Genomic DNA, 19,751 nt, shown 5'->3' with positions numbered 1-19,751 from the left:
AAGATTGTAGGGCACAATTCTTGTCATCCTAACAGAGGTGCTTATTAGAGATTTAATTAGTTGTGCCCTCATGTGTTTGGTGTTTTCCAGTGATACATATTTATCTGTTTACAGTGACAATAAAAGGAGTCTAAATTTCTTAGTTCAAGCACAGGTATTTATATCACAAATAGCTAACATGAAGAAAAATCTTCTCTCTATATCTGTTGTTATTAAAGTCAGATTGCATTCCAAGGAAAATAAAGAGTGGAACAGTAGTGTACAGCTGTCTTCCAACGTTCCTATTTAGATTTTGGGTGGTAAAAAGGTAAGGTTTTACTGCAACATTAAAGTAGCTAACCTGATCATTTCAGGGAATTATTATTTGAATATGACAAGCCTTTCAAACTGCATAGATTTTAGTTTTCTATTTTGTTTCCCTCAAAGTAATAAGAGTCAATTTTTATCAAAAAAACCCTCTTACATTTTCTTTGAGGCTTTATGTCAATGGAGTAGAAACACACTTGAAGAGTAAAAGAATCATCAAAAGCTATCACAGAGAGTATGATAAATGTGACATCTTTTATTTCCTTCCCCAAAATAAAATTATATTAAGATATGGAATAAAAGTATAGACCAGGCCAAATTTCCAAAGCAGATATTCAGATCTTTCCTAATTTTGTCTTCAATCCTAGCATCGCCAAAACATGAACAAGAATTTAAAGATCAATACACTTATGACAGATTTAAAAAGTGAAATTAAAAATTATGAGTTAAAGAAAGATCTTTTTAGAGATAATAAGATCACATGTGAGGCAAAATGGAGATGAAAGTGACTCTTCAGAAGGTCTTTTTTTCAAAAATAACTCTACTTTTTCATACTTATTTGAAACAAAAACCTCATATTTTTCAGGATTAGACATCACCACTTAGAGAATTGATTTAAACAAAATTGTACTTTTGTAGGAACATTCACGATTATATTTATTTTGTATAAAGGAAAACAATATAAATTATAATCCACTGAATTAATAGAAAAATTTGGTAAAACAGTAAAGATGGTTTGAACACAGTGATCACAATAGTTCTATGAAAAATCTTATTTTCATCTCCTCAATGCATTGTTATAAAGCACATTTCAAATAACACATTAAATTAATAAAAATATTGATTGAATTATTATCAATGAATAATTAGAAATTATTAGGAATATAGTTATACAATTAGACATCAGTTCAGTAAAATAATACATATAGTAAAATGCTCAAATTTTCTGGTAACTTCAGAATTAGCAGTGCTTCCTTTTCTGGAAACATTAGTAGTAATTCTTTTAAAATGTAATTAGAGATTTGTAACTGTTCCTAAAGTCATTATGCAGTCTCTCTGGAAAACAGAATCTCCTATGAAGTCAGTGAAATGACCTTAGAAAGAACTTGATTGGTACTAATTTAAAATGTAACATATATTAACCTCGTTATTTTCCAATTAGCCAGACTCTGCAAAATGAAGTAATCTAAGCTGCACATTCAAAAATAAATAGTACATAACTTAATTCTGAGTAGATGAGGAATTTTAATGTTTTGTATGAAAAGAATGCATCAATGAGCACTTTTTTTTAAGGAGTGCATCACAATACTATCGTTTCCTGTTTTGAAAGTTTTAAAGTTCTTATTTGTAAATGGGAGGAAATACAAACCTTAAAAGTGTTTTGTTTTGGTTTCTTTTGGGTTTGTTTTTTTTTTGAAAAACAAAGGCCTAAATTCAGGTCAGAAACTAGTGAAGTAGTTATTCTGCTTTTTCCCCCATGTACTAGCAGAATGGATTTAACAACAGCTCTAGAGACAGCCAGATTGTTATCTCCCTCTCGTTTTTCCCACTCTATCCAAATAGCTAAAGTCTTTGGACCAAAGAGAGGCAGACTTATAATAGGTAAAGATAGGAGACAAAGTACTTGGGCAAAATCTGCTGCTTTTTGAATGACTAATTTTAACCAATTTTCCACTGGTTCATTTGAGAGGACTGGATTAGTAAATCACACAGCTTTGATGATACCACATTATACATCAAAAAGGTTCTCATAGGGTAATATTAATTGGGAGGCTGAAGGTATCTCACCCTGTTTTCTCACAGGAAGACTGTCATAGTCTGAGCTCTTCTCTCTCTTTCCTTTGTCTTTTAGAGAACTGAAAATCTTTTGAAGAGAAAGATTCATGATAAACAGTACATTCCTATAGAAAAATTTACATTTCAATAAAAAGTATTTCTTTCAGCAAGAAGATACATATTGTCAACAAATGACAAGTTCAAAGACTTTTCTATACACATGATCAAGTGTTTGCACAGAAATACATAATGATATAAATTATTGATGTATAAACAATGCCACAGTGATATACAAGTTCCAATGATTTCCACAAAAATAAAAATTTACCTCTGAGTTCCTATATATAGGCCTACACCATCCTCTGAATTCTGTGCAGGTAAAGTTGTTAGATGCATAATGACATGAAGCAGTACGAGAAAAAACAAAGCAATTCCATTTGAAATTCCATGTAAAAACTGAGAAAAAATACAGGAAAGCTTCCTTATATATTATTTCACAAAAAGGTGCGACCTGCATATTCACATATGGAAAAAACTGGAAAAAACTAATTATAACATTTGAATTCTTGGTTATTTCCTATCAATATTGTACCAGCTCTCTCTTTTGAACACAGCCTGGTTTTAGGAGTTAAAATTTGTACTTCTTGAGTCATGAATTAGACATTAGCAATGAATTAAAGCTGTTCTGTCAGTTTGGATCATTAATTCAGAAACAAATAAGGGGAAGAGTTATACACAATTTACTAAGGGAATTCACAAAAAGCAGGAATAAAGTCATATGATGTAAAATTTTGTACTTTTAATAGTGCATTGCCTGGTACTAACATGTTACCCTCAACAGGAAGATTGTTATGACAGAGCCTACCACAAAGACAAATTAAGAAACACAATTACTCTTCAAAGGTTTTAAGTTATCAAAAAGCATTTAACTCACTGATGTAAAACACAGAACATCAGAACAGTCGTAATTATAACGAATTACCTGCATTAATAACATGAGGTTATATTTTGATGGGAATTACCTTATAATAATACCATTAATTCTGAAATTACCAGAAATTTAGAACTTTTTACTGCAGGTATTATTTAATTGAACCAATAAACATATATTTATATAAATATTAAATATTTATGTAGTGTAGGTATAATGATTAAATATTGACACTCACAGTTACCAGTAAAGAAACAAATTTTCCAGCAAAGTATCAATGTGTATTGCTTTCTCATACATTGTTTTATATTTCCTGAGGAAAAGGTATAAGACATTAGATGTCATAAATATTTATCTGGATATAGAATGGCCTAAATGCTTTCTTATTTCCACAGCATTAGAAGGAAAGTAACCAGTGCCACTCTAACAAAAGTGTTAGTGTACAGCATCTTTCTAATGAGAAACCCTTCACATTACTTCCACGATGGTTTGGACCCCAGCACTTTATTTTTGCAGCTGAAGGTGGTGAATGGTGTAGAAATAGCGGATGGGGTTGCCTAGAACACACAGGAACAGACTAACTGTGTTACCTGACATCATGTTGACAGTTTCCAAGACTGAAAGTACGATTCTCTGAATTGCCTACTTATTAGTCTTAACCTTCTTTATTTAATTAGACAATAAATGTTTAAGAAAAAGGCCAGGGGACTGTGCAACATACTCCAATGTTGGTACATATTCCTATAACTTTAATATGATCTACTTTTTAATACGATTTACTGAGACAAAGATACTGGCCTTCCACTACAGCTGGCATAAATGTGAGCTCAAAGACAGTGATCAATAACAAGTCTCTTCTTAAATAGGTGTTGTAGAAGCATTGAAATATTTTGAAGTAAATCAGCAGATGCAGGCTGATTCAAATACAAAACCCTAAAACATACCCTGGGGGATTTTCAGGACATTAAAGGAATTATTTTTCAATTGAATATTGAAACTATTTTATTTGTGTATGCATTTATGTTTAAATTTACTTCCTAATGAGTTAAAATAGAGATTAAGACTATATCAAGTTTAAATGGTACAATTTTTTTAAGATGTTTAAAAGTAATGCAGGGGCTCTTCATTTAGCATTTGACAGTCTGTGTGGTTGTATATCAATTCCACTTCAAGCTATGAATCTTCATTCTTCATATTCAACTCCATTTTTCATATTCAGCTCCCTTAGTGAATTTATTTCTATCAAGTCTGGAGATGATTCATTTAAGTCCTGTGTGCGTAATGGTGGATGGATTTTTGTAATGAACACAGTTCAAGGTAAATGCAGTCATTTTGTCACATTTAGCTTTACTGCCTAAAGTAGTTTTTTCCTCTTCTTGTGTCCAAGTCAAGTACTTTAAATGAACATCACCTCAGTGAAATCATGTGTTAACGCATAGCTAAAATTTTTACTCAGACTAATTTTCTTCAGTGGACAGTAACTGTTCAGTTCCAGAATACCTAGGGTGGGAATTGCTGATAAACCAACTGGGAGAAGCACCTGTACAAACGAATGATACAATCATCACTTTTGCCATCACACTTTCTTCCAATTCCACCTGTTCTCATGAACTGGTATTACTGAATTGACATTATTGTTATTCTTCTTATTCTAAATTAGAAAAAGACAGTGTCCTGCTCTGGGTAGGTGCGCCAGTGGTGAGAACCAAGATAGAAAAGCCTCTACAGAATTTGCACATTTCCAGGTATCATAGTTACTGACGTTTACTAATGCCTCCTTGAACCAGAGAGGCTACATGAGGTTTCACACATGTACCAGCTTTAAGTAGCTTTGGTCACTGAAGATGCCATCAGAATCATACTTTAAAATAAAGAAATAGGCAACTACATTCAAGTAAGTGAAGGAACAGAAAGAGGGGAAAAGATGTTTGAAACTTGAGGACACAGTATAACATCAGATAAGAGAGACAGATTAGTTTATTTGAATAATAGTACTCTCTTTTTATATGGAGATCACAACATAAAGTTCTTTCCAAATTGCTTTCCCTCTATCACATTGTCTGAACAATAAAATAATGACTTACAGATTTAGTAGTCCTAGAAACAAAATCTTTTGGAGACATTTTTCCTCAGACAGGATGAATAGCAGGTGAGAGTAAAATCAAACAAGTGAGAGAAATGGTTTGCCTGTATGTACATTAAGCACAAAGATAACCTTGATATTTCTACACATATGAGCCCTGAACTAGGAGATCTCTGGCTGTAGTAAACAAACACCTGTTCTGCATGTTAAAATGTGAAAAGAAAGACAGAAGAGTAGTAGCATATTTTTAAGAAAACTAGTGGTCTTGCTAAAAATTTGATAGATTGTGTTGAGTACCTGAGAGGACTGATATCAGGATTAGCCTGTCTTCAGAGAGCTAGTAGGAAACAGATTCAAATCAATATATAGATATTTGTTGTTACTGCTTCTTGCATTCTGCAGGGTTTTTTGAGGAGGCAATTCATTGTGATGCATGAAATAGTCCTGTGGGAGCTCCTTGGTTAGAGTAGAATAAAACTAGCAAATGAAGTGTCAAGACTTTATATTACTGTTTATTTTATACATTTAAAGTACACTATCCTTTCTAGTACCATTCCTTCAAATATCTGCATCAATTTTCTATATTTTAAAAGTCCATATGAAGAGCGAAACAGTCATCACAATTGTAAGACTTTGAAACATTGAATGTGATGTAAGCATTAACAATTTGATATGAAAACCAGAATTTTTCAAAATGCAGCATATTTTAAGCAACAGTGTAATGCTAGGGCTATCACTTCTGGTTTATAAATACCAAATGTCCTCATAGGCCTTCCAAAGCCTAAAGCCTGTCACCACATATTTGTCAATCTCCAAGACTAAGTGAAAACAGTTCTTGCATATTTAACACTAAGTGTAGGAATAAGTAACGTTCAGCTTCAGAGGCTACACCTTCACATAAAATTACTAGATGTTTATCTTTGCAGAAATATACCTTCTCTCTTCCCCTCTGCTCCTTCCAAGTCTAAGAATTATACACATATTTAGAAATCAATGACATGGCCTAAGAAAAGAGAAGGCATCTTCACACTTCTTATTTTTTAAAAAAGCAATGTACATAAAAAGGCCGTCTCTGTATCATGGTTTATTTTATTTAGCTTATGAATTTGTTGCTGACAAGATCATTTCCTTGGTGACAATGTCTGGAACACCTAACAAAAAAGGAGCCCTGGATTTGGCTAGGACTTCCAGAATCTATTGCATTACAAAATACTTAGTAATTGTCCTTTCTTTCCTGGCTAATTAAGAGACAACACATTGTCACTCAGAAGAAGAAGGCTGCAAAGCATTCCTTTGATGAGGAAAAAAAAATATTCTCGCTAGAGAATCATAGAATCATAGAATAACCAGGTTGGAAGAGACCCACCGGATCATCGAGTCCAATAATTCCTATCAAACACTAAACCATGCCCCTTAGCACCTCATCCACCCGTGCCTTAAACACCTCCAGGGAAGGTGAATCAACCACCTCCCTGGGCAGCCTGTTCCAGCGCCCAATGACCCTTTCTGTGAAGAATTTTTTCCTAATGTCTAGCCTAAATCTCCCCTGGTGGAGCTTGAGGCCATTCCCTCTTGTCCTGTTCCCTGGCACTTGGGAGAAGAGGCCAGCACCCTCCTCTCTACAACCTCCTTTCAGGTAGTTGTAGAGAGCAATGAGGTCTCCCCTCAGCCTCCTCTTCTCCAGGCTAAACCCCAGCTCTCTCAGCCGCTCCTCATAAGGCCTGTTCTCCATGTCTATGTCTGCATGCATCAAAAAAGTATATCGTAAACTGAATTACTCATATGCATAACGAGTGCAGTTAAAATGTTTGTGTTACTAAACTCCATAATCTTTTTTTCACTCATTTGAACATGATACGTTAAAAAGAAACACAAAATAACTTACCTGTTTTATAAGTCATAAATTGTGTTTTGAGCTTCAAAAGTCATGAATGTATTGTAAAGTCTATAACAGTCCTTATCTATGAAAAGAAAGTAAGTATCTTGTCTCTGGCCTCCATTAAAACTTCTTTAAAGTATTTTAGGAAAGTTTTTACTTTAATTTGTACTTAAAATTTGGGTTTAGACCAGATGACTGTAATAAGAGTATGTGTTTAAAACTGTAACACTGCAATTGACTTCATATTCATACAAACTATTTAGTGCTGTAGTGCAGTCCTAGTGTCATTCATGTCTTTTACATGTCTACTGTCATGTATTTATTGATACAGATGGAAGACTAAATCTCTGACTATAGAGAAAGGGGAGTATGACCACGTTTATGTTTTCTTTGCACCACCTTACTTCTGACTTCTATCTTTATGGTTTTCTTACTATTTTTCACAAATTGAAAGTTAACAACAATGAAATAATAGGCCATGTGATTTTCCTTCTGCTGTAATTGTTAATTGCTGTGTAGGCATTGACCATCTCAGTCTGCTGTGTCTCTACTTGCAAGTGCTACTGCAGCTGAGGTCTGTTTTCCAGTTTAAAAAAAAGTTCATGTTACACTGATAAATTTGTGTTTTACAATGCATAGAAGCAAAATACAGAAGTAGAAAACTTTGACAATGATCTGTTATATACCAGAAGAAACAAAGTAATATTGTACAGATGTGCAGCAATGCTTGACTTGACTTCTGAGTAAGATTAAAAATGTTTGCAGGTCGTAGGCTCATAAAGGGTTGGATTTGAACAAAACTAACTTTTTGATCACACTGCAAGTGTGATTTTATTCTTTTTTATATCAGTTTACTTAGGACTACTAATACAAGTTTCTATTTAACAAACCTAATTTGGTTAGCCTTCCATGACATATATGAGAAAATACAAACCATATCTAAGTACAGAAGAGTACTTGGGCATTTCTGGCTTTTTATATGCAACTTAAAAAAAAATAAATTGCAATGCATAGAAAAGCACTAGAACTAACAAGCTAACACTGAGAATCAAACATGCTGTAGCCAAACTCTAGGTTTAGCTGAAGTTCAATCGTGTTTTTCAAAGATCAATAAAGGATAACAGCACAGTAAATCTGGTTTTTCAGTTCGAAACCAAGGAGTTCAAGATCTGAGTTAGCTTGAAACTGATCCTAATCAACAGAAGCTAAGAAAATTTCACCAGCTTAAATGATGATGTTTATTTTTTTATTAATTCCAATTCCTCACATAAAAATTGTATATCTTGACTTTTTTTTCTTACTAAAATGTACATATTTTACTTTTTGTAATCTTTAGTTTAACTTTCCCAGAGTCCTACTTGCATATCACAATAATGCAAAAGAAGGATTATCCAAGATCCTGTTTCATTGCATTGAAGATAATTTCTTAATCCAGCTAATAGGGACCCCCACCTAAGGGGATACAATACTGGAGTTCAAGGTCCTGAGGGCTATAGGGCAAGCAATTGGTATAGTCAGGACCTTAAATTTCAAGAAAGCAAAATTCCAGCTCTTCAAGGAGTTAATCTGTCCCCCTGGGACATGGTCCTTGGGGACAAGGGAGCAGAACAGAGCTGGCAAATACTTAAGGATCCTTTCCATAAAGTGCAAGAGAGCTCAGTCCACAGATGTAGGAAATCAGGCAGAGAAGGAAAGAGACCAGCATAGCTGAGTTGAGACATGCTGGTCAAAATGAAGAAAACAGGTCAAGGCACAGCTGGAGCTGAACTTGGCAAGTGAATCGAACAATAACAAGAAGGGCTTCTACAGGTATTTTAATTAGGAAAGGAAGGTTAAAGAGAATGTACCCCCATTGATGGGTGAAAATAGTGACCTCGTATCAACAGATGAGAAGGCTGAGGTGCTCAAAAAATTTTTTCCTCAGTCTTCACTGACAAACACTCTCCTCACCCCTCCTGGGTCAATGGACATCAAGATAGTGACCAGGGGGGTAAAGCCCCTCCCACTGCAGGAAAGGATCAGGTTCATGACCACCTGAGGAACCTGAATATATCTATGGGACCTGATGAGATGCACCCCAGAGTCCTGAGGGAACAGGCAGATGTGGTGACCAAGCCACTCTCTCTATATTTGAAAAGTCATGATAGTCAGAAGTCCCTGGTGCTGGAAGAAGGTTAACATTGTGCCCATATTTAAAAAAGGTAGAAAAGATGACTCTGGGAACTACAGACCTAGTAGCCTCACCTCTGTGCCTGGGAAGGTCATGGAACAAATCCTCCTAGAAGATACACTAAAGCACATGGAGGATAGGGAAGTGGTTAGTGGCAGCCAGCATAGACAAGTCCTATATGACCAACCTAGTGGCTTTCCATGGTAGGGTAGCCACAGCAGTGGACATGGGAAAACCAGTGGATGTGATTTGTCTGGAATTCTGTAAAGCCTTTGACACAGTTTCCTACAACATCTTTCTCTCTAAATGGGAGAGATATGGATTTGATGGGTGGACTGTTTGCTAGATAATAAACGAGGTGGAAGGTCATGTTCAGAGAGTAGTGTTCAATAGCTTGATGTCCAGATGGAGATCCATGACAAGTGGAGTCTCTCAGGGGTCTGTACTGGGATCAGTGCTATTTAAGATCTTCATCAATGATATAGACAGCAATATCGAGTGCACCCTCAGCAAGTTTTCAGATGACACCAAACTGAGTGGTGCAGCTGCCACACTAGAAGACAGGGTCTCATCCAGAGGGACCTTGACAAGCTCTCAGCCCAGAAGGCCAACCATATCCTGGGCTGCATCAAAAGAAGTGTGGCCAGCAGATTGAGGGAGGTGATTCTGCCCCTCTATTCCTCTCTTGTGAGACCTCATCTGGACTACTGTGTCCAGTTCTGGAATCCTCAACATAAGAAGGACATGGAGCTGTTGGAACGGGCCCAGAGGGGGTGCTACAAAGATGATCCAAGGGCTGGAGCACCTCCCATATGAGGACAGGCTGAGAGAGCTGGGCTTGTTCAACCTGGAGAAGAGAAGGCTCCGAGGAGATCTTACAGCGACCTTCCAGTACCTGAATGGGGCCTACAAGAACACCTGTTTAAAAACGCTTGTAGTGATAGGACTAGAGGCAATGGCTATAAACTGGAGAGGGGCAGATTTAGACTAAACATAAGGAGGAAATCCTTCACAGTGAGGGTGGTGAGGAACTGGAACAGGTTTCCCAGGAAGCTGTGGATGCCCAATTCCTGGAGGTGTCCAAGGCCAAGTTGGATAAGGTCTTGGGAAGCCTGATCTAGTAGAAAGTGCCTGTGCCCACCACAGGGGAGTTGGAATTAGATGATCTTTAAGGACCCTTCTGACCCAAACTGTTCCATGATTCTATGATTCTATCATTTAGCTTAAATATACACAAAAGTAATTTCTGAAGAAGAATATTTTCCTGATGCATATTGTAACACCATTCTTATTAATTGGAATGTTTTAACAGTTCTGTTGAACAGAAAGTCCATATCAGGATGCATGTGTGATAGTCCAGAACAAAGTAGTGTTTTATGGACTGTTTCTGGTATACATTGAAAACACCTTTTAAGGTATATTCTAAATATTAAATTCCAGCATAAATCCATCAACTCACAACAGCTTGTTGAAGGTGCTAGTAACTTAAGGTATATACACAAGTGATAATATTGAGCAGTATGGACCCACATTTTTGTTATACAATAGTTTTAGAAAAGGTTCAAATGAAACAGCATTACATGCCAACATCAGTACACCTAATAGAAAGTTAATAATTATAGAGATTTATCATACAAGTAATATAAGAGGAATATGAAGGGTAATTATATTTTTGACATTTTGAAAAGATTACACTAAATATATCAATATGAGGGAAATTTTAATGCAGTACAAAAGGATAGAAGATAATGTACTATTCTCACAATTCTTTTGCCATTTAATATTTGCTTAATAACCATAGTCACATTCCAAGACTATTTTACAGTCTTTAGAGGATCTTTACAGTCCCTTCCAACCCAAACCATTATATGATTCTATGATTAGCAAATAGATATAATATATCTAGTATTCCAAATTATATCTGTTTTTAAATATTTGATCTCTAACTTATTTTTTCAAAGTCAAATCTTCAAAGGCACTTGCAGAAAGTTTAGTGTCCAAATCTTTTCACAACTCTCTCAAAATGCCATCTAGAGAAGCTATAGTAGGACTTGAAAACGTTCAGCACCTTAAGCTGAATCCAAACTGGCCTGCTAAGTCATGCCCTAAGACGTTCAGTATCATTTCTCCAGTTGTTCAGGATTGGGCAAGCATATACTAAAGCTTCTCTATGGCCACATTTCTAAGTTGTCTTTTCACTGTCAAATCAAGTCTTACCTAAGTTTGGCAACTTGGAGTGTACTCAACTTCAGTAAATACAGATAAATTCAAGGTCTGACACCAACCTTGACTTCTTATCCAATAGTGGTGAATTTCACAATGTAAAACACAGAAATTCAGTTTTGATGATACCAGGCGTCTATTCCCATCATAATAACATCCTGATTCAGAGAAGTACTTGCATTTCAATTGAACTGCTCATGTTTACAGTTTCATGCTGCTGACGTGCACAAATGATTTTTTGAAGAAAATTTTTACAAATGTGATTCAGAAAAGGTAAAAACTCCAAAACATAAAAACTCCATAGCAATAAGAAGAACAGTAGCATGTGTAAGACATCATAATGACATTGGTGTTGAGTACATTTTTTCCAGTAGAGCTCCATGAAATTCAGCTACCACAATTAAACCTTATATTTTCCCATAGTTCCATGAAAAATTAGAACAGTTTCTCTGCTTAACTGCCAAATCTTCTTTGTTTAAGGAATAACTTACAGGGACATGCCATTGTTACACCTTTTATTTGACTATAATACTGTATTGAGGTCAGTCAATATTAAATAAGCATTATTGTGTGTTAAAATGAAACAAACTTGTACTCATACCATGCTCATAGAAATCCTATAACTGCAGTCCTGTTCCTGAAAATCTTGAAACATTACACAGGCAACTTTTCCAAGATAACTCAGTGGTATTACTTAGTGCAAAATATAGCAATTCATTATTTAAATGAATGAAGGAAACATAATCATGGACTTACAGTCTACAGATTTCAGGACTCTCTTGATTTCTCCACTTCCTGATCCTGCACAACCATCTTCATCATCACAATCTCCACTGATTTCTTCATGCACACCTCCACCACTGCCTGTCTGCTGGAGATCCCATTTGTGATATTTAGGAAATGATTTGCCCTGTAACAGCTGAAGACAAGATACAGTATGCAAGTTAGTAGTACAGATGGGGAACTTCACTGAGTACCCAAAATTTCAAGTCTCTTGTAATTTGTTGGGTGGCAGCATACAATGAGCAGACCAAGCACTGTGGCTGGGAGGAGTTGGGAAGCCATAGCCAGGGTCCTCAAGGTTATAAAAGGTTATAACGACTCTGTTGTGTTATGCAAATTAGGAAGCTGGCTGTTGAAAGCGGGCTAAGGTTAAACAATTATTTAAAAGCAGAACGAACCCAAATAAAGCGGCTTCACAAGAATCATATTGATTACTGTGTGTTGTCCCGTTTCTTCTGTCAGTAATTTTCTGATTTAAAAATAAAACTCCAGGATCCACAGAATGATAATTCAGTTTGGGTTTTTTCTTTTTTTTTTTTTTCTTTTTTTCTGGCTTACAGCAAAATTTATAAGAGTGTTATCTGGTGATATATGCTTCATTTTAAAATTTAAAAAAAAAATAAAATAATGTTTCTATGTCTTTAGTGCCAGATAAAAGACCAGGAACCAATTCCTGGCCCTTAGGCCAAGTGAATAGAGACATACTCACTCATCCAGCCTAATCTCTTTTAAAGAAAACAGACAATATCCAAACTACATAGCAACTGGCCCTGGATCTTTTCAAGACCCATGTAGTGCCCACATGACCATAGGACATAATACTTATTTTGTGTGGATTTTTCAGTTTCAGATATCTGGGACAGTTGAAGAACTCTGCTGCAGCTCTGTGTTGATGAATCCAAAACACACATGTTGGGTGCTCTGGATGTGTTACATGAGCATCTGGTAGAAGTTGAAGGAAAGAGAATGTGTTGAGACAATATCAGATGCCTGACCAGTGAGCAATAGACCAAGCTACCACAGTTTAAGCCAGTGTTAGTCTAGAGAGAACTATTTTCCAAACCACATATGGGCATTGCTTTGTGAGAACTAAAAAGACTGACCCAAAACAAAGCTAGCTTATACTGGCATAAGTGGTGTAGATGATCTAGGTTCAGTACACAAGTTTGTTCTCTGGCTCATTTTTATTTGTCACTTATAGATGTGGCCAATGATGCCAGCATGGTCTACAAGACAACAGGTAGAGATCTCAATATTTAATCCATTTTTCCACTCTGTTGAGCAGTACTCTGCAATCACTTGAATAATGTATATCTTTCTCATTTATTAAATATACAAATGCTGTCATTTGCTTTTTAAAAAGTAAGCGGTAAGACACACATACATACACAATGTGCCTTCTGAAGCATCCAGATACAGTTCCATTTACGTGTCAGATACATATAAACTTCCTAATATCTAACGGAACAAGTACTTACGAATGTTAAGAATACTTATAACTTTATCTAGTCCGAAATATCAGCTGGTGCAGGTTCATGAATTGCACGTAAGACTTCTTTAGACCAGCCAAAACTTCACTAGTTGAGATTCTTTAATTATCTGATGGTGGGTTTTTTTTCTGGAAAGTAGCTATTAATTAGTCTGAAACAAACTCAATTGTTTTATACCTTCAAATGTTTTTGGTTTGTTCTTCAAACACCATACTGGGTCCATATTTTAGAACTATATACTCATTTTATGAAGTATGGAGTCACTTCCTAGATTACTTGATCTGTTAAGCGCTATTCAATGCCCAGCAAATCACTACTACAAAGTCATCACTTGGATAAATCTCAGTAGCTTTATAAAAGCTACTTGCAACACCATATAAAAACAAGAGAAGATAATTCAGCACTGAATCAGCAGAACCAATTTATGCAGCACATTTGATTCAAAAGTTTTATTAGACATTTATATGCTACCTGGAATACAAACTACTTAGCCAAGAGAAATAAAGCTCCTTTGTACAGCTGCCCTACTCATTGTGCAATCCATGTCATACCTCTGTCAGCATAGTATTTATGAGGAAAAAACCCACAGCCAGTTTAATGAACTACATTCAGTTAAACAGGACACTTTTCTTATTCTTTTGGCCCAGTTCAAATCAGGACACAGTTCCTAAATCAGCTGTATGATAGGGTACACTTTATCCCTGAGTTCTGTAGCATAAATATGGGAATGAAGCTCCAGAAAGACAGATTTTCAAATAGGAGTTGCTGCCAAAGTTTACACAGTTTAGAGTCATTTATACATACATTTTTTTTCATCTTGAGCACATGTATGCTCCTCTACATTCTGTATCTCTGTCTAAGTCTTTTGGCATAGTAAGATTTTTATATTTTGCTTCTTCTCTAAATTCTAGCCCAAATTAGTTATGTTCTCTTTCCTCTTTGTTTTCCTTTCTACTTATTGTGCATTATTAACATGAGACTAGAAATCTGAAAACACAGACAATCCCTCTAAATTGCTTTAAATGTAGGTTTAACATTGAAAAAGTGTTCAATTTTTAAAAAATTTTTCAGTGTACTTGAAAGAGTAGAGGTTAAGAAATGAACATGATTGTTCATAACTTGTGTTTTCTTTTCAGTCTCCAGTATAAGAATAAATACTGTTTCCATATATGGTTGCAAATCTGAATTCTGGTTCTCTACTAAGCATGGCTTCTTTATTAAATTTATGCAATCTATGTACTTTTTTTGGAACTAGCTTGATTCACATTAGAAATAAAGATAAAAGGTATTTAAAATTGTTAATATGTTGCACTGCAATTTTTGTAGAGTTATTATTTAAAAGGAAAAGAAATACCGGTTACAACAGGAGAATTTTTTTGTATAAGCATACTAGGTCTTCCAGCTAAGTAAGGAGATTTACTGGCTGTATACTCTGTGCCCCAAAAATTACTGCAATAAATGTTCTTCTCTTTGTATTGCAGGCTAAAATAATATGTTTTTCTTTCAGTTGTTCAAAAATTCTATTATGTTCTATTAAATTTATGGGTTTTTTTAAAAAAAATTACTATGGGTTTAATCATGCTTAATTTTCTTTTAATTTCAATGAAAATATCAGGAAATGTTATTGACAATCAGGTTAATTTGACTGAATTATGGCAAGGGTTAGGACACAAGTGTTGTGAGAGTGCAGAAGACACACCAGTATTCCAGGCTAGATTAGCTGGATCTTTTTCTTCATTTCAGTAAAAGTTTGTTGAACTAAGGTTTTTATGTCAAAACATGTTCTCTGCAGATGACAGTTTATTGTGTTTTCTTATAACTACCATAGTGCATCTGCACATATGAATGATTTGGTCTTAAATCAACTGAAAGGTCCTTGGGAGTCTCCAACTTTATGCATTGTTTACATAGCTTTGGGAATCTGGGCCTCTAGCTTATATCTCTCACCACCCAATCTCCTAAAAGCACCTTAAGATTTTCACTGATGTCTCAGTGGAATGCTTTCTTTGATAAAACCAGCAATTTTGAAAAAGGTGATAATACCAAAAAGTAACCTTATTAAATATTGTGAAATTTCATCTTTTAGAAGAAAAATACAGGTTTGCATAGCAGAAGTTACTTTATTGTAATAAAGCAGTTACAGTGTTCTATACATATATGACTTGGTACTATTTAACGTTTCAATAAGAATAAAGAACAGCTTGCAGCAGCTAGAGAGGTATCTACGAGGATATTTGAAGTTTCCTGACAAATCTGAGCATAAACATAATTTGGAAAACCAATGTGTGGTTGGTTTACAGTCCTGTAGGATTTGGTAATTTTTCCAGATTATTTAAGATTTTTATCAATGATATGGAAAGCAGTACAAAACACAGAATGCTAATGATAAACCTTTCAGTGCTACAAGAACTGGACAACTACTAAATAACAAAGAGAAGTGACAAATTTTCTAGGATGAAACCTCATCTGGTAAACTAGGCAATAGAATTAATTTTTAAACACATACTATAATAAAATACAGACAAATGTAAATTTGCAAGTCTAAATATTGTATTACATGCATATTAGAAGATAAAATATTCTGTTCTGCAAAATAATTGTGGATGTCCTGGATAGCAAGCAGACTATAAATTTTCAAGAGTAGTGTTCTAGCCAAAGGTTTTAATGGGTATCTTTGGGGACAGAAATAGGAATACAAAGTCAGATTAGGGATGTTATATTACTCCTAAATCCAGTTCTATTTCCTCTGTTCAGAAAGGATGGAACAGAAGTGAGTTCTATTGCAGTGGTTAAAAAGGAACAACAAAATTCTATTGTTTTTAACCAAGTACTTCGTCTTTTAGTACACAAAAAAAATCTTACCTCAAGAATTCCTCTAACCAGTCTTGTAAACATCTACATGGCAAACACAGATTTGACAGCTTTGTGTAGGAGATCAAAGCACATTTAAATAGTAAATTAATCAATAACTTTTATTTGCAGATTCAAAGTGAATAAAAAAAATCTCTATTATCAATATAATACATTGAAAAATACCACAAGTTTGTTCTACATCAAAATAATTTTTTAACAGTTCTGGTCAGGTTCTTTAAATTATATGATATATAATATACAGATTTGGATTAAACAGGTTTTGGTCTTAAAGTATGAATTAATTTGGAGGTTCAGGGACAGGGTATGCAGGAGGTTAGGCTAAACAACAAAAATGATCTCTTCTGGCTCTCAAAAATTTATGAATTCCTCTAAGTAAATCTGCTTTAAATGGGAAGACTGGATTCTTTTTAACTTTCCAGTGCCTACAGGAAACTACGAGTGATTGTGCCTCTCATGAGTGATGAACACTAAAAGGGAAGGGAACACGTGTTTACACTGTTGAGACTGATGTGATATTGGTTCTCTTTCAACAAAAATCTGGTATCTTATTTACTTATCTTACACATCATATACTGTAGGGGAAACATTGATTTTCTATGAATTTTATTTTATTCTTTTTCCGTAAAAATATATTGATACTTGTTACAGTCAATGTGAACTAAGATCAGTCATAATATTTCCTCTTTCATTTATGTGCTTATCATGTGTTTTTTTGGAGGGAATCCCAAAGAGGCCCAGCAGCAAATCTAATTTACCTAATCAAAGCAAGCCTAGAAGAATTAGTTCTAGAATTCTGAATATTTTGAACTCTTTCAAATGAGAGGAATAAACTATCCTAAAGTTTATTCCTTTGCTTGTCATTACATACCTGAATACTTGAAAATAAATCATTTCTCTCTAGTCATCTCATTTACAAACAACTCATGCCTCTGTAGACCATGATCTCCTACAAGGTTTCATTTCCAATAATGAAAAAGATCCTTAACAAAAATGTATACTCTAAATTAGAAGTCCAGTTACATTGGAGACTGGTATTTAGATACCTAGTATTACAATTCTTTCGGTCTTTCCTGACAGCCTTTACATCCCTGACATTATTTAGAAAGTACAAGAAATGCACACACTGTTATGTCAAACATTTGAAACCTTTGTTTTCTGCATGAGACCCACAGCTATAACTCTGTTCAAGCCTGCAGACTTCTACTCCATGAAATCACCATCCAAAATGCATCCTGAAATTCTAATGGAAATAACACAACATTTCTCTCCAGTCTAAGCCAATTCATCTGAACACAAAAAGAAATAAGCATTTATTCTTCTCACTGAACACAAGCAAGAATCAGTAAGGTGACTGTGTTCTAGCACTGCTCTACACTGATTTAAATTGTCCTTTGTGCTTTCTTGATGTACCTTTGCTGCCTCAGGATCTAAACAGTTGCAGCTTGAATAGCAGAAATCAGAATTACACCAGTTCATTATTATTCTACTGCTTCAAATCGAGACATTCCTTCTCAGTAGTTATTTACGTAGCAAGTAAAACCACTTGGTAAGCAAACAAAATTTTCACAGAAAGCTAACTACTGAATTAAGTAGAAATTGCTAATAATTCTCACTGAAGGTACAGTACAACAAAGCATAATTTTGGGCCCAAGCATGAACACACGCTATCCATCTTTTTCCTTCATTAGGATGCTTCCTGGTCATCACAGATTTCAACTGACCCAAGTACCATTCTTCACAAAAATGCTTGACCCTAGTTTGAGTCTTAGTGTAGTCTAGGGACTGCTCCCAATGGGCATTCTGAATACGGTCATTCTGCTCTGGGAAGAGGACACTTGCAGTCCCTGAGTGATTGTATTTAAGACAACAGATACAACTTTTCAGGTTGCCTTAGTGCAGAATAAAAGAACTGGAGAATCATACAGAGCAATAGATACTGAATGTTGGCATTTCTCAGTGTTTGTCATTTACATTTGATTTGGGTTATTCGAATCAGTTCTCCCTAAGGTTAAACTCTTATTAAAGCACTTAATTTTAAGCACTGGGGACATGAAGCAGTGTGTGTTCTTATCTTGATCCTCTTCTTATTTAGCAATATAGACACAGCTCCTGCGATGTAATTGTGTTTCAACAAATACCGTTTTCCTAATTTGTTACATTATTAAAGACAAAGTCTCTACTGTAAAAATCCTGCTGTATATCTAGGAGTGCATTTTAAAGTTAACACCCCTCAACTCAGATTCTCACATGAGTTCTGTCATGAGCAATTACTTTTCTTTCCAGTTATTACTGGTTCCAAGTGAATACAGGAGCAAAAGTTTGACTCTTGTTGCTTGGTGCAATCCTTGCTAGCACAGTTATGAACACTATCAGGTTGGTTTGCTCAGAAAATGATTAGGGTTTTGGCCTTAAAAAATGCATGTCTTGCTAACATCTCACTGTAGATTTAAATCATCCTCAGAATATTAAGTAAACAAGTCAAGCATTTCTATGGTAACAAACCAGAGCTAAGTTAAACCCCAGAATTATAGCTTGTACTCTTCTTTCTGTCTAGGTAGTTGAAACAACAGAACAAAGTCACATTATATATGATTAATGTTTAGAGACTAATATTCTTTTCTCATTTCACCCATCAGTGAAGACAGCATAACTACAAGCAGGAAAAATATTATAGTGATGGAAAAGAAACATGCCAATTTCTAAAAAAAAAAACCCAAAAACAAAACCACCAGCCAAATTTTACTGAATTTACTTTTAAATCTATAGTTTGAGGATCTTGTTCATCTGCTCTCTAGAGCCATGGATTTGTCTGGATTTTATTTTACTGTTCTTTTCTGTTCACCTGTCCCATTGTATTCCTTTGAAGGTTATCAGTATAACTTTCCCCAATTAGACATTACAAAATATTTTTCACATAATTTGTGAATAATTTTACCCTTTACCATATCCTCATGTGCATCCTTTTCCTTTGGCAAGAATGGACACTATTAGATGACACATATACTGGACCATTTTCTTCTGTCGTAATAGGACTGAAATAACTCTTCTTCAGAAACTGAAATTCTGTCTTTCCACAAGAGACTGTGTGACACACTAGATAGCTTAATATCAAGTGGTTTAATGAACAGCTGAAGTGTAACAAGAATAAATAAAAGGATTTATTTAAATAACATGACACATTTGAACAAGATTACCCAGTCTTTTGGGTGATCTTTGGCTCCAGAGTCATACATCAC

General features: G+C 35.0%; 1 protein-coding gene across 2 annotated transcripts in view; it reads right to left on the bottom strand.

Annotated features, from left to right (window-relative positions):
• GPC5 (glypican 5) overlaps positions 1 to 19,751 on the bottom strand; it is a 643,004-nt gene that overhangs the window by 275,762 nt on the left and 347,491 nt on the right. For both annotated transcript variants that reach the window (XM_069878636.1, XM_069878646.1), the window contains exon 7: positions 12,125 to 12,287. In XM_069878636.1, coding sequence (XP_069734737.1) covers positions 12,125 to 12,287 — 163 coding nt within the window. The remainder of the gene's footprint in view (positions 1 to 12,124; positions 12,288 to 19,751) is intronic.

Source organism: Phaenicophaeus curvirostris, chromosome 1 (genome assembly GCF_032191515.1).
Source record: "Phaenicophaeus curvirostris isolate KB17595 chromosome 1, BPBGC_Pcur_1.0, whole genome shotgun sequence".
Taxonomy (NCBI): Eukaryota; Metazoa; Chordata; class Aves; order Cuculiformes; family Cuculidae; genus Phaenicophaeus; species Phaenicophaeus curvirostris.
This window is presented reverse-complemented; position numbering and strand designations above follow the sequence as displayed.